Source organism: Empidonax traillii, unplaced genomic scaffold (assembly GCF_003031625.1).
Source record: "Empidonax traillii isolate 1590-97213 ecotype Southwest subspecies unplaced genomic scaffold, ASM303162v1 scaffold905:size246956, whole genome shotgun sequence".
NCBI classification, from domain to species: Eukaryota; Metazoa; Chordata; class Aves; order Passeriformes; family Tyrannidae; genus Empidonax; species Empidonax traillii.
This window is the reverse complement of record NW_020956098.1, coordinates 151284-176703: the sequence shown is the minus strand read 5'-3', so window position 1 is coordinate 176703 and position 25420 is coordinate 151284. Positions and strand designations below refer to the sequence as shown.

At 42.4% G+C, this 25420-nt stretch overlaps 1 protein-coding gene across 1 annotated transcript in view; it reads right to left on the bottom strand.

Moving 5' to 3' along the window:
* The window catches only part of LOC114067369 (protein eva-1 homolog C-like), a 117957-nt gene that overhangs the window by 37781 nt on the left and 54756 nt on the right, over positions 1-25420 (bottom strand). The window contains exons 2-3 of the mRNA XM_027902754.1: positions 21312-21526; positions 11345-11468 (exon numbers count right to left, since the gene is read on the bottom strand). Of these exons, the coding sequence (XP_027758555.1) occupies positions 11345-11468; positions 21312-21526 (339 nt within the window). The remainder of the gene's footprint in view (positions 1-11344; positions 11469-21311; positions 21527-25420) is intronic.

Sequence of the window (25420 nt, the reverse complement as noted above, 5' to 3'; positions counted from 1 at the left end):
AGAGAAAAGCCAAAACAAGGCTTAACCATGAAAATACAAACTCTTTACTATGGGTGTAGCCACTCCAGACCACAATTCACAGAATCACAGAAAGCACCTCTGGAGAATGTCCGGGCCAACCTCCACATTCATACCAGAGTCAGCTAGAGCAGCAGGCAGCTGATCTCCATGTCCATTCAGGTTTTTAACACCTCCAAGGACTGAGACTCCACAATTTCCTTGGAGAAATTGTTCCAGAGATACTGTTAATCATGGGAAAGATTAGTGTAGTGAGTACCTGTTACTATCTCTTCTGCAGGAACTAGGAAGATGAGTCTCCAAGACAAGAAACCCAATAAACACCAGGACAGACACCTCTGAGCAGCATCCTTGACCATGAGTGTTGTGCACAGGACTGCACATGAACAGCTCTTCTTGGAAATACCCATCCAGTGCCCTTTCTTGTCACCTGTGAGTGCTGTTTTGTGGTTTTTTTCTTCCCCCATAATCAGCTAATTCCCAGGACCTTCTGAAGATATACAGAATATTTTTGAGTGCATGTAGATCTAAGTTTATCCTCCCAAAATTAAAAAGGGGAAGTACATCAAAGCAGAGAAAGCAATGGTACCTTGAAGAGCATTCACTGACTACTAGGCTACTCTGTGTAGAAGATAATGCATTAAAAAGATATTTTCCAGTCAGTGCACCCCTTTGAACTTTTTCCTCATGCTTCTATTCCTGTGTTACATATTTATTTACTTTTCATTTCAAGAAAGCATCTGTTATTTTAGTATTGCATCCTCTTTTGCACTTCAGAAGATATAATTGGATTCTTGCTTCTAAGTCCCCAAATAATAATCATAGAGTCATAGAATCCTGAAATGGTTTGAGTTGGAAGGGGCCTCAAAAATTATCTCATTCCAACCCCCCCTGGAATGGTCAGGGACACCTCCCACTAGACCAGGTTGGTCGAAGCCCTGTCCAGCCTGGCCTTGGACACTTCCAGGGTTGGGACATCATCTATAACTTGATTGGGCAACTTGTTCTAGTGCCTCACCACCCTCGCTGTAAGGAATTTCCTCCTAATATCTAATTTCTTCCTAATATCTAATATCTAATCTAAATCTACCCTCTTTCAGTTTAAAGCCCTTGGCCCTTGTCCTATCAGGGGACAATTCAACACAGGTCAGAAATTTTCCCCAGTGAAAAATGCCTGCTATTCAGACTAGTGCACATTGCTATGGCTCCTTGCTTTTGGTTTTTTCCCAATTTCACTTAAACACGCACCTCCTCTCCTGAGTTCCAGAGCTTGCTTTTTATCCATGTGAACCTGCTACTAATGAGAACCTTTCTTCCACATCAGGCTTTGAATAAATCCATATCAATCCAGTCAGCATTCCCTTAGGCAGGATTGGGTGGAGGAATCCTTTCCAGGACAAAAAAGGTCTCCAGAGTCCTCTCCTTTCACTCCCCCACAAGCATTTAACCGTGGCTACCTTGTCATTCCCTCATTTCAAGGAGATGTAACAAGGATCGTCCCTTTAATTTGGAGCATAAAGAAGTGAGAGTGTTATAAATTCATACATTTGCACGGAAATAACTTTTAACATTATTTCAGTTCAATTTTCCCTTCAGAAACTTTTTGTGAAGATGCTCTAATTTAACTTTTAAACTGAGGTTTGCTGCCCTCGATGGCATGGCGTGCACCGCTCGCCTCTGCAGGAGCAAATCTGAAACTCTGAAAGATACAACTCGAATGACAGTCCAGAATTATATCAAATAGGCAGCTTGCCAACTTCAGAAGTACCCTGAAAACTCAAGAGTGCCAAGTTTTGGAGGTCTGAAACCCTTTCGACAAGTAAGAAGGTTGTTCATTGCCAGCGACCTTGTCAGATTCCTTTAAAATTACACTCCTGATGCCCCCATCCAATTTGCAGTGTTTAAAAGGCACCTCTCCCCACTGTCACTTTCATTAGTCTGAAGTAGTTGTCCTTTTATATTCTTCCATGAAAAGGCTGGCAGTGTTGCAAATTAACTGCTACATTTCATTTCCAAAGTAGAGTTCAGATGCACCTAGCTGCACTTCCCTGCTGGACAGAGGAGCACAGTTATCTAAGGGGGAAAAAAGGAACAATATCAAAATATGTGCACTAGACTGTGAGATGAGAGGTAAACAAAACACCTGGAAGCCCCAGACAAATTTAATTCTCATCCTACTTCTTCTATTAAAGAAATTGGGCTGGTTTTCCAAAGCAGCTGTGACTTGCTGTTGTTCTGCTGCCTGAGCCTCTGCCTCACCGTTTATTAGTCCTGCTTCCTGAGAACCTGCTGGCTAAAGTTCAGTGAAATTTAGCAGAAGCACTCAGGTGACAAATATAGTCATTTTTTAAGAACCGGTAGCCAGTTTCAGAGGAGAGCCAAATCAGTGCCAAAGCTGGCTGTAATCATTGCACTGTCCCACTAGTTCACCTGCGTGGCTGTACTACCTGATCAGTTAGTACTGGACGTGAATCTGGACTAGCTACACCATTGGAGGCAACAGAGCAAGCATGGCCAAAACTTAAAAATGGGAGGGATGCACTAGAAGTTACTTAAATATATAAGGAAAAAGACTTAATTAGCACCACAATTCACAGCATTTTTGTTCTGCTCTTCTGGTGATGGTGTAAATTAGGAGTAATGCTACTTAAAGTTATTATTAAACTAGCTGAAAGGGAAAATTCAATCTTATATCATTAAAAAATTCTTCTGCAAGTGTTATAATAATGGTGATAATAATTCTGTCTCAGGAACATTAAAAGAATACCTGATTGATATTTTTACATATAATCCATTGGCTTGCTTAGAACACACAGTTCGTGAAAATGAGGCCTACTGAATTAAAAGCTAATTCACTACAGTCCTAAATAATTAAACACACACTATTCCCTCAATGGTTTTGCCTGAGAAGAAAAAAAAATGTAGCTGGGAGAAGTACAGTAACCAATACCCAAAATTCATCAAAGATGCTTTAGAAGTCCCAGAGACACAATTAGGTGACAACCTCCAGTGACTTTCAAGTAGTCAGAAAAATAACTGTGTAAGTGAGAAAATCTTGATGCACAATTAGTATGATGAAGAGCTGGAAATATGAGGAGATACCTGTTTTAAAAAATGTATAGTTAATTTGAAAACCAAATGTCAGATTGATATTGAAAAAATTGAAGAAATGCACGGCCTTGGAAAAGTTTATTTCCATGCCTCCACCCCATAGAAGATTCAAGCCTCTCTGTTTCTTTTTTTTTTTTCTAGAAGACATTTATTTGAGGAGAGCAATTGATCTATATTTTCCATCTTGAGTAAGTCCATCTACAGGACCCTCTGCAGAAGCACTGAATAAGTTTACTTCTCTGTTCTGTGAGTCCTACACTCATGGTCTAAACTGTGGAGTCAATATGACAGGTCCAAACTTTCACAAAAGTCAACCTTATCTCAGTTTATAACCATATTGTTTCTGGGATATGCTTTTCCTGTCACAGTTCTTCACCAGTACACCAGAAAATTTCGAAATCTATTGTTCAGCACTTGCAAACTTCTACCACATAAGAATGTGTTGATAATTAGGTTTATGGGTTTCATTTTTAAAAACTTGGTTTCTTGGTGTTCTGATTAATTGCTCCAAGGACACCTCTTGCTCTTCTGAGGAGAAAACTCACAGATCACTTTGCCTCTGCCAGCAGCCAAAGTAATTTCTAACACCTGAAGCACCAGCCACCACACAGCCTCCATCATCAGCACAGAAAGGTGTCACAGGTGCCCAGAGTGCCTAAGGATGGGCTGCATCTCCTGAAGAACATGAGGGTAAAGGCTCCCAACTCCCTCTGGCAAAACTATTGACTCACCTACTCCAGCACCGAAAGAGTGTATTCTATCCCTTTCTTGTCCTTTCCCAAAAATTCGTGTAATAAAAAAAGGGTATTTTTATCCTTCGGTTTTTTTTCCGGAATCGCAAAGAAAACTTAAGTGTCATTGGACAAAGGGGATCTGTAAAAGTCACAGCTCTAGAATTTATGTAATTTAGGCAGATTTCAGAATTTGTCTTTCTTAGTGGTTCACAACTGGGTACTGGAGACCTGACCCAGCAAAGCAAATCCTTACACCTTCATAGTAGGAAGCACCATGGTCTGCACCGGCTCCTTGTTATGTCAAGCAGAGCTGACTGATTAGATTTGAAAAAAAAAAAAAAGGTGGTTTTTAAAATTTTTTTTATTATTTTTTTTAAACTCTCCCAGGTCAGTAGTAGTTTCCCTCTCCATGTGGGTAGGAAATAATGATGGTAATAATAGTATAATATAATTACATTATTATGCTATAATAATATTTTATGCATTGCATTAGTTAATATATTAATATTATAATCATATTTATAATTAAACGGACAATAATCTTTGCCTACAATGGAATCACATGTTCCTCTTAATCCTGCTCCTGACAGTCAAGTGATTAGTGTGCTACAGAGATAGGGCTATTTGACAGCTCCTGAAAACCTCTGTGCATCGACGGCTTAAAACAATATTAATTGTTGGCATTAAGGCTTCTCTGACCCCGATTGTGGGCTGATGGATCTGTCCTCTGTAATTTATAACATTCCTTTATTTACACCTTTTCATCACCACAGCAGTTGCTGCCCGAGGTTTTATTGCCCTTATAAATTCCCACTCCCTGCACCACCTTAACGGTTTTGAAATAATATAGATAAGCAAGAGTGAGCTGATGAATGCAGGAGGTAAAGGCTTGTTCTGTTGCCTCGGTGGCTGGACCAGAAGGATGTGCCCATTAAACATCCCTGACTCCATCGTGCTGCCTTGGAAAGCCTGGCCCACCAAAAAGCAATGCAGCAAACAATACAGTGAACTTCTCTTGCCACCAATAAACCTGTCTGATGAGGGAGATGAATGCTTTTCTGAAAGGGTTGATGACTGCTGAATTACCAGTCTATCCTAGCACTAAAATCAATCACCAGTTAAAGGAACCAGGAATACATTTAGGTCCCTCTTTGCTCCTGTCTGAAATTTCTACAAAACCTCTATTCTTTCTAAGCCCTCTGCTCTGGCTCACAGTGCTTTGCAAATTCTGTCTAGGGAATGAAAACTCTGAGGATGTGTGATGAGATGAGGATTTTCATGCCGTATTTGTTGAATTTAACAGAAAAGGTACAATCCTCAGCCCAGCAAAGTCAACAGCAAAGCTCACACAATATTCATTACTGAAGGAATGGGTTGTAGAGAAATTAAAAGGTGAACAAGAGGCATTCACTGCAAGTCTATGCAGTCTTTCAAAAATATCCTTTCCATACTTTTCAGCCAATTCAACTGAAATCTGACAAGCAGAGTGGACCAATTCCCTAAGAGACATGGAATCAGAACACAGACTATGACTCCTCACAGTACTTTGATAGATAGAAAAGCTCTGGCAGCAGTAATGGTATTCTGCCTTCACACAGGCTCTGAAGTACCCCTGGCAAAAAAACCTGATCATCCTCACGAAATGGCAGACACTCCTGGGGCACAGTATGGCAGCTCTATCACTGTATGAGAGAGAGCATAACATTTGGAGACAACATTTTCATCAGAAGGTGATCTGATTGGAATTAATTCCTAATTGACTTTTTAAATTCAGTTGCTTTCTAATTAAAATTGCCTGGGGCTGGTACCTGAGTAAGATTCTGTCAAGGGCATTAGGATGCGCATTCCTATGTTTGGAAAAAGTCGTTGACTTTTCAGGAGAATTAACTGGGTCTCTTAGATTCTAACGAAATCTGTAGCAAAGAGAATGAAAGCCTGTTCTCTTAAAACACGTGTCCAGGTTGATTCTCAGCCTGAAAGTTCTCCCATAAATCAAAGCTACAGGTTCCAAACTAAACCCAAGTGAACTCCCTCACCCCCTTTCCTCCTCCTCCTCCTCCTATCCCCTCGCAGACTTTTGGCACTTCACCCTTTGCCAACAAATGCAAGTTTCTTTCCCAGACACATTTCTCAGAGCCTTGATGTGCCTTTCCCAAAAATGTTTTTATATTGTTACAGAGGGATTTGAGCTGCAGTTGGAGCCCAGGTCACAATCCAGGTTTTCTGAAACTTCAAAGGCTTTAGGCTTACATTTGTGAACAGAAGAGAGAGGAACAAAGTTTGAATTTACACTTTTTTACATCACTGGGATGATTAATACAGGCAGGCTTCGTGCCCACCATCTTCCAGTTATCACATCCAGCTGCTTCACACAGCATTTAAAAATTAAATAAAAATAATAATTTAAAAAAAACACCAAAAAAAAAAAAGTTGGATGGACATTATCCCTCCGAGAGTCCTTGAAGTCATAAGCTAAAGGATTAACTGCCCAACAGAAAAAAAGGAAAATTTCACTATAGAATTATAAGAAGATACAGCTCAGGTTCTTCAGAGCTGAGAAGGGGACAGTGCATCCAGAGCAGCAGGACGGCATGGCAGTGGCAAAGGAGGAGACAAGACAAGGGCACTATGTGGGGGCCTCATGGAATAAACCAAATAAATAGAGTAGGAGCCTTCTCCTGTCAACAGCTTTGCCAGCAAATGGCCACACAGACAACACATCTCATCCTAAGTATTCCCTTTTTGGAGAAGGGCAAACACTTATGGTCCCATTTTGTTCAGGAACATTGGCACTTTTGAAAGAGCAAAGCCAAAAAAAATAACCAAACAACTAAAAAGCCACTACAAGTAAGGAGCTGCTGTGCAGGGGCAGAGGGATTCCTGCTGGTACAATAGCCCAGAGCAGCAACCAGCCCCAGTAAAACCAGCTCCAGTGGTATTGCTGGGATGCAGAGAGGTGAAAGTTATTTCTTCAGCATGACTTGGGTAGCCCCACAGATCCTGTTCCCAGCCAGGATTAGATCACACAGCCCCTCCAGAAAGTCTGGCACAGGGAGCAAATATTTCCTAGCTTACAATAACACACGATCTTACACAGTTCTCTGTCTCTGAAGTGAGGGGGATGAACAAACACTGAATTGTTCGAATAATATTGGTGAATACAGATTTCAGTTAGAGGGAGTTCATGTTAGACCAATTAAATAGTATGTCAATTCGCTCTAATTATCTGGTTCTGTAGCCTACCCAGTAATTACACTTAATGGGTCTAAATCAAATCAGCATGTTACCTGAGAAATAATTGGATTTATGTGCAATTTTTTAATGATTCTGAAAGATACCCTAGAGACTGAAATCCTCTGTGTGTTCAGGGCTTGATCCTGGGCTTCAGTGTGCTTTGGGTGATGACCTCAGGCTGCACTGGCCCTGATAAATTAAATGTGCCTGTTCCCTGGCACTGAGGCCCAGTGGCATGGCACAGCCCACCACCATTCTCACCAGTTTTTTAGCCTCTAAAACAGGGTGGCCACATCCAGACGTCCCACTGGAAACTGCTCCTGCCAGTGCCAAATGTAGTGTAGAACACATCTACACCAGCAGAGAACAACTTCAGGTTTGAGTGCTACACCAGCACATCCTCACCTTGACCTGGGGGGATCCTCCTGGGGGCTCACTGCTGAGTCTGCCGATAGCAGGGTGGTTTGCAGAGACAACTCCAAGTTTAGAACCACAAGCCATAGCTGTGCTCTGCTGAGACCTGTACTGTGCCCTTGAGCATATTCCCAAAGGTTGGTGCATATTAGAAACTAAAGCTATACGTGCTATAGAAAAAATAAAATAAAATAAATCATAGAACCATTAAGGTTGGAAAAGTCCAAGGTCATCAAGTCCAACCTTTGGCCAAAGACCACCATGTCAACTAAAAATAAAATCTAAGCCTCTATACGTTTTCAATGGACCTTGGCCCTCAAATCACATAGCAGCTATAAATAAATCTCACTTGCCCCAAATTGAGACAGAATAGAGCATTTTATGGATAATTTCTGATCTTCTTAAACATCCTATACCATAAAAGTACACACAGACATGGTGTGTTTATTTATTTACAGGCACAGAGAATACTCAGGAGTGCCAAACTCCTGACATCTAAAAGCAGTTCCATGCACATATCTGAGCCCTGTACATGCAAGATGAGTGTCCGTTAGGTCCCAAATCCTTCTACTGGATCAGAGGGGACCATGATTAGCATAAGACTTCCAAAAAATCACAAAAGGTATTGAATTTTTCACTGTTTCTAGTCAAGCACACATTTCTCTGAACTAGTTCTGTAATTTCTAGAGGTGAACTACAACACCTCCACAGGAGTTTTCCCTGCTTCCAGCAAAAGCAGTCTCAGAGGGGTTAGTGCAGTAGAGATCCCCCATTGCCCTGCTCCCCAGAGCCCCACCATTTGAAAAATCTGGGTCTTTCAGTTTCAGCATGATTTACTGTTCTCCATCTCCTTGAAATTCTGCCCATGAGAAACCAAAATAGCACCTTGCCTTCTGCATGAACCCCACGCAGCCAGTGAGCATCGAAACCACTAGATTTCAAATGCAATGTAATGTCAGAGAGACATAACTGCAGTGACAGTGGCTGGAGGGGATGGCTGCACCATCTCGTTATTCTTCAGCAAAGGTACAAGTAAATGCCACTAACTTCACTTTTGTTTTCTTTCAAGGAAGTCTTTCTTTTTAGATAACTAGCTCTGTTCAGGGGCCTTTTGAGGCTCCAGCATGACTGGCAGTGGAAGGGCCTGAGCATCCTTATTTTATGTTAAAGGTGTTCTGTCCAAACTCTGCAGGCTACTTCCCAAAGCACTTCTAGTACCTGTATGCAAGAAAACACATTCATTCTACCTAGATAGATGCTTAACCAAAACACTATTTCAGTAGCGTGGTCACAACAGGCTTCCTCAATAAGCAATAGAAACTGATATCCCAAGAGGACAATGCAGACCTTAAACAGCTTCCTATTAAAGTACTTCTGTCATGGCTGTTGTTAAGAAGGACAAATTCAGAAACAGAACTCAAAACGCTGCATTTGTCTTTTGACAAACTTGTGGGTCAAAACCTGTGCCAGGCAGTGACTTCTCAACAAGGACTCTCTGGTGCTCTTTGGTTACAATTGTGTGTGCTCAGACTTTATAGAGCAGGTCAACACTTCATATGACCACAGTTTTGGGCATCAGCTCTTAAGCATGTATTCATTTAAAGCTCACAAGCAATACTGAAATAGTCAATAACCCAAAAAGCCCATAAAAAATTCTCTTGATCCTGTATTTTGCACTGTATGGATCTGTCATTCCTCTCTCCCCTCATTAACCTTCTCCCTGTAGAAAGATGGAAAGATATGAACTCCCAAAAGCACTAGATTCTGTTTGTGAGACTTAAAATAACATTTTGAATCAAGGAAAGGCAGACAATGTCCTGGTATCTTTGTGCCGAGCAAATCCTCACTTACTTCAAACATTGTTATTAAACCAGTGGGTTCTGATTAAAAGTTTGCCCAGTCACTAAGAGAAAATAATTTCTGTCAGGTTACCCTGTTTCACCCTGCAAAACTGGAGCTGCCTGAAAAATGTCTTGGGGAGATGTTTTCAAGCAGCTTTCCCTGCTCTCTTTCAGGAAAATCACCTACCCCGCACACACACAAACTCCTTCTTTTCTAATATGTCTGTAATTAGCAAAGAATGCCAAGACATAAATATGTATGCACAGATGGGTCCTGAAATACCTTCAGAAGTTCAGCACAGCCCTCAATAGTCAGATTTTTCAAGAGAGCTTTGATGCAAAACCTGAAGGTTCAGGAGGACTTGCCAGAACACCCTGTTAATCGCCCCTCTCGTGGAGGTGCATTTCTCACCCAACAAGGGATGTTACAATCACTCGCAAAAAAAAATCCCACAACACATGCAGGTGCTTCATTACCTACTTTTGATTTGAATTCCTCACAAATCTTGCCAGATCCTTTCACTGCATTAGTACAGGTCTCTGCCTGCTGGGACAAAAAGTGTTCCTCTGTGCAGTTGCTGACAGAGTCCGATTATTTCTCATTTTGTTTCAAATCTTTTCTGAAGTCAGATCTGTTTTTCTTCCCTGTTCAAACTTTTATTTCTTGTTTCTTCCCCAAAATTTTTGCTGATGTGATGCTGGAACAATATTATTACGACATCTAAAAAGTTTGCAATTAGGCTGATCTGAAATGCCTTGTGCAGACTTTAGTTCATAGAATCATAAAGGTTGGAAAGGTCCAGCCATTAACCCAGTACTACCAAGTCCACCACTAAACCATGTCTCCAAGCATCAAATCTACACCTTTTTTGAACAAGACCAAGGACGGTGATTCCACCACTTCCCTAGGAAGGGTGGAATAGAGCAGCCAGTTTGTTCCATTGGTTGACCACCATTCGGTGAAGGAATTTTTCCTCATATCCAAGCTAAACCTTCCCTTGCACAACTTGAGGCCATTTCCTCTTTTCCTGTTGCTTATTACTTGGAAGAAGAGACTGAGCTCCACCTCACTACCACCTCCTTTCAGGTAGTTATAGAGGTGATAAGGTTCCCCCTGAGCTTCCTCTTCTCCAGGCTAAACACCCCCAGCTGTCTCAGATGCTCCTCATAAGATTTGTACTCAAATAGAAACAGGTCCCATTCTCCAGCTGACATCGGATGGCACAGTTTGCCCTCCCTCAAACCTGATCCATCTCCAAAATGATGTGTCTGCTTCCAAAGCACTGATGGAGAATGATGTCTAAGCTGTGCTAACTTCCCTGCTGGGGCCAGGAGTTGGCCAAGAGGGTGTTGGTTGTCCTGAGCCAAAGCTGCACATGGCTCACTCCCATTACTCATGACTGCACTCTCAGTATCCAGGCGCCAGCCCCACTGAATTTAAACACAGCTAATGAGATCACTCGAGACACAGGATAACATTTCCCAGCCTGGTCTGGGATTAATTAAAAGCTGGATTATGGTATGGCATGGGCAGGTGAGCTTCCTGTCACACCATCATCACCAATGCCTGCCTTAGGCTCCCAGGCCTGAAGGGAGTCTTTGCCCTCGCGAGGAGCTCCCACTGCTTCTGGAGGGACTGATAGAGAGGGGACTAGTCCCACTACCCCCCGGCTGCAGATGGAAGTGAGAAGTGGGAGTAGCCCAACCACCGCTGACAGCATGAGCTCAGCGTTGGCAAAGGCCTTCACTGGCACCTGCAAAAACAATCTGCAACTCAGGCTGCTGGCAAGGAGGAAGGACATGGAGCAGCAGCATCCCAGAAAAGCAGCAAGTGAGGGGGAAAAGGGAAACACTCTGCACTGGGGGGTTACGTTACACTGAAAATAAAGGTGGACTGGAATGAAAAGTCCTAGAAGGCCTCTCTGGTGAGCACTAAGTATGAAAATGTTTTGGTCTCAACAGAGCAAACAGATTCGATAGCGAGATACTTACTTGGCCTGCACTTGTACCACACAATGAGGTACTTGCCGGTTCCAGGGCATGGATCTGTCCCGAAGAGCCGGCTATTGACGAGGAACTGGCAGCTCCGCCTGTCCTGGCACTCATCCAGCATCTTCTGCAGCCGGGGGCATGCACAAGAAACAGAGAAACAAAAGCGCTTCAGTATCTCCATCAAAGGGATGGTCAAACAAGCTGGAGAAGGGCAAAGCCATCCCAGGCTCCTCACCCAGCCCTGGCACAAGGCAGGTGATGGAGCTCATTGGCACTGTATACCACAGGAGCCATGGACTAGGAGAGGACTAAACCTTGCACTGTTCTAAGGAACAGGTTTTCTTTTCCCTGCGTGGATGCAAAAGGAGGGATGTGCACTTGGATGGTCACAGAGATTTTGAAACATTTGCATTCAATTTAATCATGTATAAGGCAATACAATCCCAAGAAAAGCAGGTTTGAGGACATGGATCCACCTTGAGAGTTAAAAGCAGAGATCCAAAGTCTGCCACCACCATTCTCGTTTAGATTTCTCTGGAAATGCACAATTTCAAGAGAGCTCTTGTCTCAGTTACATAAAAGCTGATACAAATATATATAAAAATTGCTGGTATTCCAATAATTAGTAGTTGTGGTGGGAACACTGTTATACAGCCAGCTTAGTCAGTTTTTAATAGGGTTCACTCCTCTTCCCCCATGACTATCATGTTCCTTTTAGATAAACTCAGCAAGGGCCTGCAAGTCAGAGGGTCCTCCCACCACTGACATTTTGGGTCCTATCCCCTTTTCTGCACTGCTTTTCCCTTAGCACTCTCTCCCCACTTCCCCATTCATAACATTCACAAAAACTCCATCTCAGAATCCACAGGGGCAAGACATTCTGTCTCCTGCTAGAAAATAGCTTCATTAAGGAAGATTAATGATTTCTTTTAACCCTATGATCCTGTAAAGCAGTGGTGGTGGGAGAGAATATTATTAAGTGGGTCAGTAATTAAGTTTTAAATTCAGCTGGATGGCTTAGGTGGTATTTATGTACTCCTGTAGAGCCCCTAAAGCGCTAAAATTACCATAATGTTTGCCTGACACACATGAACCTGTCAGAGCATTTTGAGACCACAGAGCGAGGTAATCCACCAGCCTTGTTAAGTCCCTGCAATACAGACCTGAGAATTCCAGTCCCAAAACAATTAATTTTCACTTGCAAGGAGGTAGTGGAAAATCCTTCTTCAGAAATTCCCCTAGACTCCCCTGGTCTCTTTTGTCTTCTCCCTGTTCACTTTTCTTACATCCACCTTGATATGTGGGCTTTCCCACAATCTCCTCCCTGTGCCATTAACATAAAGGCTGTTCCTGCTCTGCCATGTGCCACCCAAATCAATTTTCTCTCCGCTTCAGTGACTGCTTTCTATTTTTGAGTTCTCCCTGAATGCAATACACAGAATCTTTAGCATTATAACTCTGAATGTCACACTCCGAACAACAGCTGTTCCAGTTTCAAGTGCAATTTGAAACTGCCTCATTTGTGGTTGCCCATAACTTCCTAAAGCGTTCACCTTTTGGGCTGACGCATGCAAGAATTCATGCCTGCCTCAAGAATGACCTTTATTTTAAAGTTCGAACCGAAACAATCCAAGCCTTTTCTAGAGGGCAGAGAACATATGCTGTTGTTTTCCACTTACAACAGTAATAAAATGCAGGCATCTCATTTAAAAAATAGAGGCTTTAGGAGGAAAGGCTGAAAGGTGAACACTGAAGGAGGTGTCTGGCAGCGTTAGCCCCAGCTTGACCGTCATGTTAAAATGCATAGAAACAGCATGTTCTTTCCTCCAGGCTCATGAGGGTTGGCTGCTCACTCAGCATGTGAAATTTAATTTAATGCAAAATCCATTGAGTTGCAAAGGAATTTAAGCTAGGATCCAGCACAGATACCTCTTTTCATCTCAGAAGGCAAAGAACAACTAAAACAACTCTGGAGTGCCACACATCTGGAGAGAAATCCTCTCAAATCATTGCGGACCTGAAGGGGTTTTCTGGTACTAGAGAGCCATGGCTGTGTTTACACCCAACTAGAACTAAGAATATGGAGCAGAGGGAAAGAAGCAGCACCCCAAATGTTTCCTTTCTCACAAGGAAAGCTGTTTCCCCTCAAAGGCAGCAAACTCGGGGTTTTAGTCCATGTTCATGGCAGATGGGTGGGCTTTTTGAGAGCCTTCAGCATTGCGTAAAAGGTGCTATTGAAATCACTGGGAAAACCACCCTGAGTTTCAGCAAAGGCTGAGTTAGGGCAGCAAGAAAACCTCTTGGAAAACCTCAGCTGAGATACCTGAGCAGCGCTTGTTCATCTGTCCTTAGGTTCAGCACCAGGAGTGAAGGCAACAACTCATCGACCTCAGAGAAAATGAATATGAGCAATCTACAGGTATTGCCATTTTGTCGTGGCTCTGTTCTAACTTCTGGCAGCTCTTGCTTACTCCATGTATTCCACATAAGTAAAACCTCCTGAGTTTACTTCCTGTGGCATGTAAAGCAACACAAAGCCCTAGGAAGAAATCTGTAATTAAACTAAGGAGCAAAAGTCATCTAAGCTATTGTGAGACCACAGAAAAAAGTGAAGTGTTCTTGGGGCTGAATATACCTTTTACTAATTTGCTTTAGTGTTTAGCTACAGTTTCAACTTAATTTGACAATTGCCATGACTCCAAGAAGTTTCACGGGGGTACAGAAACCAATATTTCCTTTCCATTCACATAATTCTATTATGTCTCCCCCACAGGGCAACAATTTTCCTGAAAATATAAAAAAATCATTAAGATTTCTAATTTCTTACAGACTGTACGAGTAAAGTCTTAGGCATAATGAAATATAACCATAATGAATTAAATCAAAAAATGTGTTCAATTCTCAGTGAAATACATTAGGAAGAATGTAAAGACAATTAGCAGTGGTTGACTGTGCACGTTAAAAAAAAGGAACAAAGTTGTTACACCGGCCCTAATGGTAACTGAAAAACTTGCACGTTTAATTTTAACCTATCCTTCCATGCGCAGAAATATTCTTCCCCACTGCTTTCATCAGTATGTGTTATATACCAGCACCTTCTTCAGTGCTGTGAAATACAGCAGCTACACAGAGCATGCCTGACCAGATGATCCCCCACAGGTAGGGTTTGCTGCAGGTCCAGTGGCTCTGGTGTTTACAGGAATCCTTACAAGCCAAGACCTTGGCTTTCTGGTCTTACTCTCAAAACTCACACTTCTAGGCAGTGTCAGAGCTCTGGAAGATGTCAGATGTTGTTTCTGAAGTATCTGCAGATGATCAGCTAGACTGACACCAGGAAGGCTGTGAGTTCACTTGGTAGTGAGGGGATATCTTGAGCTCACATGGATTTTGCTTAATGGCTGGAAAAATGTAGGGAATTCATTCTGCATTTGCCTTGTTGTTCTGGCTGTCACTGTCAGCTGTAAAGGTGGGAAAACAAAACCAGAAAACCAAACAAAAAGAGGCCACAAACAATCTGAACTTGCACAGAATAACAACAGACATACAAAACCATTCCTAACTGGGATATACCATCAGCTACTTTTGTCACCAAGTCTGGCAGACCCCTGACTAATGCCAAATAAAGTCACATTGGTTTAGATTATATTATGAAAATCACTCCAACTCAAGAAGGTGAAGGAGGAATTCCTGTCTGGAATGAAAGGGGAGGGAAGACACACTAATTGCATTGTGCCATTTTATAACTGAGTTCCAGTGGTAAATCTGGCCTGAGGGCTGACAGCCAGTGCTCAGGAGGGAAGTTGTGGTTGTTTAAACCCATTCCATTCCCTGGTTCATGACTGAGCTACGAAGCTGCAAGATTTAGAGGAGATAAGAGAACAAGAAATGTGTATTCAAGTAAAACAAACACTAATCTAGCCCCTGTGATTTATGCCCTGGATTAATCTCACTGCAGTGACCCAGGTCTTAAAGCAAGGGCAGCCTCAAGCTCAAAATCGTGTCTTCCAAGTGGCCACTGCAGATGAAACACATTTCTCGTGCTCATTTTGTTGTGCTCATTAGCCAAGTAATTGCTTGTGCTCATTAGATAACAACCATTTAAACCTGGAACTGGATTGGAGCTCTGCAAGAAGGCCTTCCTCAGCCATTCCCAGGGGTGTGCTCGTTTTTAGTCTGTCTCTTCAAATCACTCTTCAAGAAGCACTTCCCCTGCATGCTTAAAATAAACCACAACTGAGCTTAACACCCAAGGCAATTAAACTTATCTCAGTTCTTGGCCCCTTGTAGCAGTTCGTAGATTTAATACACTCAGGGTGAAACTTTGGGCCCAAAGAAGCCAATGGTGAAACTCAATGGGAACCAGGATTTTACCACAGGGCTGCTCTCTGTACAGCCTCCATCATCAAAGGAGCGTAAGGATGACTGCAGGGCATGTCAGTCATGCACGAAATTACACAGAGGAACCCTACTAAATAATTGCCCAAATTGTGTGTAGCTGAGGAGAGTAACTCAGAGAGCAAACTGCATGAATGGATCAGAGCCGTGTGCAGTCAAATGAAGATGGGCAGAGATTTGTACTAAGAACCTTATGCAAGAAGAAACCAGTAATTTTGAGCATTTTTAGGTCAAATTCAATCCAGGCATGGCCATTATGGTGGAGTTACGCCAATACATGTTGGTGCACCTCTATGGGTTTTGCAAAGGGAAGTAAATACAACAAACAAGGCAGCCTGAATTCTCTCTTACAGCACAATGCATTCATAATGGCTTCACCATTCATTTGAATTTTTATACTCTTTTATATACCCCTGAACACTGGTAATATTTTAAAACACACTATAAACTTAGTGCTTTCAAGTTGCAGACTTACTTACCTGTCCTGTTTACAATTATCTGAAGACTGAGCGTTCATCTTTATTCATTCACACAAATTACTGAAGCCCATGGAAGAAGATTTTCCAAGGATCGGCAACGAGGAAGGACAGACCACATGAGGAAGTGAAATCCATGTTGATGAGGTACAGGTTAACTGCCTAGGGCTCCATCAAGCAATCTTCCCAGCCTGCTCCACTAGAAAGTAGTTTAGCTTTTTCCAAACTACCCGCATTCCATCCGTGCATCGCTTGAAGAAGAGATCAAAGGCCCTGAATCCTGATCGTTGATCTGTGGCACGTTTTATTACTCTGCTATTTCTTATCACTCTCCCATGGATCTTGCAATGCTCGCAGTGGTGTCAGCAGGAGGGAACTCTGCTCACACATTTGGTGACTCACATTTAACACATCAGACTGTGAAATTAGGAGCTGAAAAGTGAGCACGCACTCCCTCTCACCAGCCCTGCTATGGGAGTAGTAAACACCAGTAGAGCAGGCAGCCGTGGGCTGTGATGTTAAAACATAACAGTAGGATTCACCAGAGCTCCTCTGGCAGGGCCTTGAAAGAGCCCAGAGACAGCCAAAGAGCAAAAACCTGTTCACGAAACAGAAGGACCTGATAAAAGCTGCATTACAAATATCACCTAATTAGCATTACCTACATTTCCTAACAGTAGGGAACTTAATCTGTATGCAGGGTCAACTTCAAAGGGAGAGGAGGTCTAAGATGAAGAAATCCAAAGGATTCATAACCAAAAGTCATGGGATTAAAGAAAGGGAAAGCTTAAAACACAAAGTGGAAAAAAATCATTGAGAGCAAGCCATTACACTGTCAAGTAGGGTCCTAGGGGCAATGATGGAAGCCCTATGACTTGGAAAGTTTAAATTTAGAGTAAACAAAGCATTAGGAGGCTTACACCCCAGGGAGCAGTCCTGCCTCATCAGGGAGACAGGCTGCACTGGCCACCTCTGCCTCCAGTGCCTCTACTTCTGCAGGACATAATCACACTGCTCTGATGAGCTGTTTCAGTCAAGCTAAAGATTTCAAAGACAGGACAATTTAGAGATTATCTATGACCTCTGCATACAACAGCTCTACTTGCAAATAATTAGCTGAGGGAGCTGCTTGCCAGAGAGTTCTATTTCAGCCTGGGCAAGATTCTCGAAAGAAACTCGACTGGTTCTGTGATTTTTAAGAGCAACCTCGGCACTGCAGTAACCTCTTCTGGACCTTGAGGTCACTGTTCACCACACTCCAGCAAAGTAATTATTATAGTCTGATAAAGAGTTGCCCAAACTGCTCTTTGATTCACTGACATTTCTGAGACCGAAATTTTCCTTGTTCAAACAGTCTATCAGCTGTGAGGATCTAATATGCCATATGACAAATAGCGGGTTCTTCTCCTAGTGGTAATGATGACCATTATTATTCCTTTCTATCAATCTCCTCCCCCTTTGCCCCTGACCATTATTATTTTACAGACATTCAAGCCATGAGAAATGGTCCTTTCTTATTTCTGTTGAGGCCACTTATGGCTGTGACATCAGTGGGACCATGCAATATCCTGTAACTGGGCACGTCGGGAGCCATTGTCCTTGGCCTGCCAAGAAAGCTGGAGCAGTTGGGATTGTTCCCTTCTACTTTGTATTTTACTCTTAATCTATAATAATTGGAGAAAATTAAAGCCTCTTTGGAAACAGTAACATCCAAACACATCTTCCAGCATGCAAGGAATCTGCTCCCTTTTGTAGGGCTGCGGGAGCGACAGCGGGAGATGGTGGCAGCAAAGGTGTCCTGTATCTCATCTAAAGGACAAAAGGAAATACCACATCAGCAGCACTAGTGATTCTTGTCAGCGAGGACTGGTTGTCCTGGAGAGTGTTGAAAGAGACCCAGGGCACAGGCCACATCCACACTCCCTTCCTAGATTAGTAATTTGGGAGGAGAGGAGAGGCAGGATGTGGCTCCAGAGCACTTTCCAAACACAGCTTCTCTTGGGGAAATAAATCACTCAGTAAAACATTGACCTTGGAAGTGCAATTTTCAGTACCTGTCTGTATGAAGACAAGTTAGCCTACAATATCTTTGATAAATTCCTGGGGAGCAGAAACACGGCAGATTAAGCACCTCTCCCAGGGCTTTCTCAGAGGGCTGGAGAACCTCTGCTGTGAAGACAGGCTGAGAGAGTTGGGGCTGTTCAGCTGGACAGAGAGAAGGGTCCAGGGAGACCTTAGAGCCCCTTCCACTACTTAAAAGAACTTCCATAGAACTGGAGAGGGACTACAAGGTGATGTGGTGATAGGACAAGGGGGAAGGGCTTTAAACTGACAGAGGACAGGTTTAGGTTAGGTATTAGAAATAAATTCGTTACTCAGGGGCAGTGAGGCACTGGAACAGATTGCCCAGCCATGGATGCCCATCGCTGAGAGTAGTTCAAGTCCAGGTTGAATGAGGCTTTGAGCAACCTGGTCTAGTGGAAGGTGTGTCTGCCCACAGCAGGGGGTTACAAACAAGGTGACTTTAAGGTCCTTTCCAACCAAAACAATTCTATGGTTCTGTGATGATTCTGTGAATGTCCAAATTCTTTGTGCATTTGGAAATCTCCCACTGACTCTGACATTATGATGTTAGAGTAAGAGAAATGTGTAGTTTGGGGTCACTGCCTTAATGTCTTGGACACGCTCTCCCAGGTGGTCTGTATTTCATTTCAAACAAAAACAAGTGACTGAATTAAGGAATCCTGGCAGCCAACCACATAAAACTGGATTAGTAGTGGTTGTCTCAGAGTAATCAACTCTTTCTTTTTCCTTTTTAACATAGAAACAATATCTGAACTGGACATTTACAGTTGAAAGAGCTTCTAAATGAGAATTTACTGTTACTCACAGCTAGTGTTTGCAGGGAACAGCATAAATAAATGCCCCTTACACTCCCTCCAGGTCACTCCCCAGAGAAGCAGCAAATTTATACTGTCATGGGTTTGATTAGACACAGTGTTTTTATATACTTAGTTTTGAAAGGTTTGGTTTGGCTGCCTTTTTCAATTACTGACTAACAGAATACACACACAATTGATCCTGCCTATAGCAGCCATATATCTGAGTTGCAAAACCACAAAAATACACACAATTTCCTTGTCTACAGCTTTCCAATTTTCCTACACACATGCATTTCCTACCAGCAAGCTGCAGGCAGTTTGCCATTCAGCTTGTGGAGTTCCTGGCTTACCCTTCAGCGAGGCCTCAACCCACTCCCCTCAGGACTGAGAAAGAAGATGAGATTTGTCTCTGGCATTTGAAATCACCCTACTCTGTGCAAGCACAGCACGTTGAGGTATCAAAGCCACAGCTGAGGCCACTCTAAAGAGATTCAGGAACTCATCCGAGGTCCCCCAAGAAATCTGTGAGAGAACAGAGAATTTTAGCTACTTTTTTAGCACAACTTCGTCACCAAAAATAAGTTAATAACACTGTTTGGTCTCAGTCATGTAACAATCGCACTGTACAAGGGACCTGCTGCAAGGCTACCTACAGGGAACACAATTCTTGCTCAGATAAATAGGGAACAGGAACTGCAAGCAGCATAAGTTCTGGAAGTAAAGCTAATGGGTAACAGCTCTAAGGACATAAAGAGCCAAGCCAGGCAGGTAAGGATTTCTTTTAAATCCCTCCTACTCATAAAATCATGGCATGGATAGCCTAGGGAAATATCTTCCCTATTCTCAAGTTCTTCCAGATGCCTTAAGTGGGCCACTCTCCCACAAGGGTTGAGGCGATGCTCAAAGCCATCAATCACCCTGGTAAATGAAACGTTGCAAGTAAATTTTTCAGTAAATCAATAAAAGAAAGAAGGGAAGGCTAGCCTCTGCCAAAGTTTTCAGTCCATTTTCTCCCATCCCAAACAACACAACTGCCTTGTGTCTGTTGTATAATGGACTTTCGATACAGTATCTGGGAAATCTGATAAAGCAGCATGTTCTCCCACACTACAGCTCAGTCATTTTCTGTGCAGTGCAAGTGACAGGAAGGTAACTACAAATCTGTCACCTTAAGGGTTACACCACAGCCAACCTTGTACAAATTCTTGAGAACTTACCAGGGATGTTTGGAAACCAAAGCACTCACATCAGCGTTTAAAAAAATGCTGTAAATGTCTCTTCGAAACCCTGGATGCAGGAGTGAGAAGTGATGTGGGAAAGTCTGGCCTTTAGCCAGATTATAAAAGAAATTATTCACTAGCCCTGTAGGTTCCTTAATCTAGTCTACCATAAATTTTTATTATGAGTTACTATTGATTCATAGCCATAAACACAATGGATGCTTGAGATCTTTGCCCAAAAATTTTCACAGTCCCAAATCCCGCACTTGGAAAGACTTGTGCTTACTTCAACACCCATGAGCAGACCCCACTCATCTCAACAACATCAGCCAACTCATGTTTCTAATTTTAGTTGTTCCTACTGACAGTTGAGTAACATTGGCACCTTCCAAATAATCCTTTGATTTCCTGACGTCACATGTGCTCTTGGGAGGATACATGGAGACAACATTCCCTACACAAATGGTCAGAGCTGATTAACTACGAGGGGATGTTACAAGCTTAAGTGATGTATGATCACTTACAGTGGCCTAAGAGCCAGATGAGTCATATGAAGTAAAGCCAAGGATTCTCTCTGGGTTTCAAGTTACCAAAGCAAAAGCCTCTTGAAATAGGATCTGAAGCAAAAAGAGTGCCACAGCAATTTCTGAATGTGTTGAAAAAGCTAATCATTGGGAAGGAAACCTATAAAAATAATAATCTTTAAACTCAGTAAAACATGATGTAGTCTTGCAGTGTAATGCTTTTTCAGCCACATTCCTGAACTGTTACTGAGTAGATATGCAGGAAAACTAAGAAATTCATCAGCAAAATCTAATTCAGTCCTGTCTAAACTACAAAGATGAATTATCCACTAAGCAGTGTGAGATGTCAGAGCTCCTGTGCTGGGCAGCCCTGCTTAACACAGGGCAGTGTAACACCAGCACAGAGAGCTGCTGCTTGGCCAAGGAAAGAAGAAATCCTAAATGAACAGATGCATCTTAACATGCAGTACCTGAAGGGAAGTGCCAACTGAACAGGCAACATCTTCTTTAATTAAAGTTGCATAGGAGTGGGGATAGCGAGAAGGACACATCTGATGGCTTGGGACAATTCGACCATAAAAAGAGGACTGGATGCTGATGGTGGTTCTGTGAGGACACCTCAGGGAGATGTATTCTCCATCGCAGGCATGGTCAGTGTAGTTCCTTAGTACCTGTGATATGTAACCTGCAAAAACCATGACAAAAAAACATCATTAATGAAAGGTAGTTAATACTGAGGTGATTTACAGCAATGTAGTCTAACAAAGACAAAACTACCAGGCAGTGAGGGACACAGATTTTATTACTCACCTTACATACATGCAAAGACACAGTGACAGGGAGATTAGGGAGGCTTGATGATTTGACCTTCAACCATGATACAGTTCCTTACTGGAAGCAATGTTTGGGTACTCCAAACTCTTAGTCCCATCATACAACTTATTTACAATGGCACAATACAAGAAGACAGTTTCAGAGTACATATATGGAGCAGCATCTTCACTGTGAGGGCAGTCAAGCAGTGGAGCAGGTTGTCCAGAGAAGCTGTGCAATCTACACTCTTGGGGGTTTTCAGGATCTTACTGGACAAAGCCCTGAGTAACCTGGTTTGACATTCTAGAGCCAGAGATTAAACTAGAGAACTGAAATCCCTTCCAACCTCACTTTTCCCATAAAATTAAGATCATGGGCAAGAAAGGCCCAGATCCAGAGCCACATTCCATCCTGGCACACCAGTCACATCTTTGATCTCCTTTCACAATATACCATTTAAATTCTTCTGGCTGCACCTTCTGTTCTAGGCCTTTGACACTGAAGCTTTGCTTTCTCTTCAGTTTTGCAAAGTTTCAATCTTTTTAGAAGGAACACAGTATGCGGAACTAAATCTCTCCTTGTTTCTTAGAGGATTATGTTATCCACAGTAATAAAGCTGTTGACAAGAATAAAGCAGGGGGGACAAAGTCTCGTTAAAATTACACTTGAGTCAGAAGGGCTGATTGCTGTCAGGTTGCCATGGAAACTCCCAAACAAGTCTGACTTTGCCACACTCAGGCATGAGGGGAAAGCACTGTGTTGCTGATCTGGAGATATCTGTGGAGGGCACACTACAGTGTGTCCAATGTCACTGTCAGCCACAGTCCCATTCAACCCTGCAGTTCTCTCTGCAATTGGTTTGAAAGTCCCCTTCCCACCACTGGCCACCAACACAAGCCTATCAGCAGCCACTCCACAATACCCTGTCCCTATCTTGCTCTTCCTCTGTAGAGGATATGACAAATAATGAGAAACTAAGGGTTAGTCTGTTCGTCTAAAAGAAACAAGGAATAAGAAGAGTGGGATTAATTACTGTTTTACATTAAGTAAAGATCTAGAGGAAATGGAACCTGTAGAGGAAGACAAAGACATGGCATTGTGGGATGGTTGCTGGTAAACTCTTATCCTAAGAGGCAGAGTACAGAGAAAAAGCAAAACCATTAAGAGGAAGCAAGTAATCCCTGGATGAATTTCTAAAAAAGAACCTGAGACTTTTTTTTTTTTTTTAAATTATGACGATTCTCTTGATGGCCCATAATCACAGAATAACTCAGGTTGGTACCTCTGCAAAGTCATGTAGTCCAGCCTTCTGTTCAAAGCAGGACCAGCTTAGTCTAGGTTTCCCAAGGCCTTGTCCAGTTCTGAATATACCCAAGAGCGGGGCCTCTACAACCTCTCTGAGCAAACTGTGCCAATGCTTAACAACTTCCCCAGTGAAATTTTTTTTTCATTCCATGCAATTGGAATTTCCATGCTATGACTTTTTTTGTTGTTGTTCTCTCTGTTCTTTCACTGGTGCATTTTTGTACCCTTTGGTACCTTTCAGGGAGAAGACTGGTTCCATTTCATCTATACAACAGCAATTAGAACTCCCTCTCCTTATTCTTTACTTCTAGATGAACAGACCAGATCCCTCATTTTGTCATTGTTTATCACATGTTCCAGTGCCCTTGCCTTCCTGGCAGCCAAAGACACTCTCTCCAGACTCTCAACATCTTGGCTACACTGAGGACCCAGCGTGGTATGAGTTACTGTGCATTCCTACTTCCTCACACTCACCATCCTGCCTCCCAAGACATTTAAAAGATTCACGTGACCTGCTCAGAATCATTCCCACATCAGCTCTAGCTATCCTTGTAGACACACCTGTAGGGTATATTTTCCCCACTAAGTTAAACGCTCCTGGTGTTTCTTCTCTGTCTCTAAAGCCATATCCAGCAACTTCCTCTTACTCTTCAAAATAGTATGACCTATATCCAGAGTTTTTACTGGCAGTAGCTATACTTCCATACCAACACTGAAAGCTAGCTCAGGAGTTTTGTGAGACAACACTTGCCTTAGCAAATTTCAAGGTTTCTAAAACAAGTATAATCGCTGTTCTTAGAGATAGATAACCAACACACAGTAATTTAGCTTCAGCATCCAATCTGCCACTGTGAGGGCTGGGTTCTCTGATTTCTTTAAATTTTGGCCAGTAGTTCTTATTTAGCAGTTCTGTTGCTGCAGCACCTCGAGGTCTGTGCCAAATAAATATTTACTCAAATCAGCATATTAAATTCTAAGTCCTCAGGGCAGCATTTGCTCATAAGGAAAAGGCTGAGGCACAGCCCAGATAATTAGAGTAAGTGACAGGACTGCATCAGATCAGGAAAGAGCACTATTTAATTTAGTACCTTTATCTCACTTGTCCAAGGAAGCACTCTGGGATAAAATGAACTACTGGGGTGGATTTCCTTTCCCAGTCAGTAGAATACATGCTCTGTGGGATGCTGCACACCGAGTCCTGAACTTAGATCAGCTCTTCTCCCTCAAAAGTAAGGCAACTATACAAGATGGGCATCAGGAAAAGCAAACTACAGATTCAGAATATAACACAAAACATTAAAACCCACTTTCCACGCTGTTACTCCAGCGCATTAGGACTTTTCCCTGAGGCTGACCTATTAGGGAGCCAAAGAAATACAAACAAAGTACAGTCAAGACTCTACTGGTTCCTTTGAATATTCAATTACTCTGTCAGAACAACCATCCTAGGGCATGCCTTTCATATTGCCAAGTCAGAATCAGAGAAGGTTCCAACCCCTGCAATTAATGTACATCACTTGCTGAAACAGCTCCTTCCTTTCGTCTTCCATCAGCAATCTCAAAACAACTTGAGTTCATTCAAGCTCAAGATATTGAAGGGATTGAATGCTTTGATGGTGACTGACTAATAATAAACAAAGCACAATGTCGGAAACATCTGGCACTGACCACTGTCAGAGAGAAGATACTGGATTAGACATGGGCATGGTCAGAGAGGAGATGATGTTCTTCAAAGAGCAGAAGGAAGTGGCTGTAGAGAATTAATCCTTTTTTTGTTTCCCTTTCTGTGTCAGATTTGTACTATATCATTGGTAGTTCTTTTGAATGCCTTGGCATTTCATTACCCCCTGATTCACAGTTCAGTAACCCAAAATCCAAATTATTTTCAGGACCCTTGTTGAATTTTCGGTAACAAGTCTCCAAGTGACCTTTTGTACCATTACATGCAGTACCAGGGGAGGAATTACTGGGATGCTCTTTGGTGAATGAAATGCATAAGCATGTAGCCATGGCAGGTGCTTGAGGACTTTATTGGCACTTGTACACCAGGGTAAGAAGCACTCCCTAAGTACACAAGGAAGAGCTTACAAAGCTCTTTGACTCTTTCCTGGCAAGCATGAAAAAGTCTCTTGGATGGCTGCAAGAACTTATTTTAGTTTAGTTAAATGATACAGCAGATCACCAGTAGCTACTTATAGGCCACAGAATACGTCAGTCAAGAAACTGAGATGATAAAGGTTTTATCAAATGACGTCATCATTCCCACTCAAGTTTATGTCTCTGCATCATTGTCTGGGATATAAGCTGCAGTCTTACAAGTGTCTGCTCCAAACAAAGATAAGACAGGCTGGGTTTAAAGATTCCTTTCTTCATCCATAAATTCTGGAATGTGAAATCACCATTGTCAGGTCTATGGCCTGAAGGCAAGGGATTATTTGAGAAAAATATTCTATGATTCTAA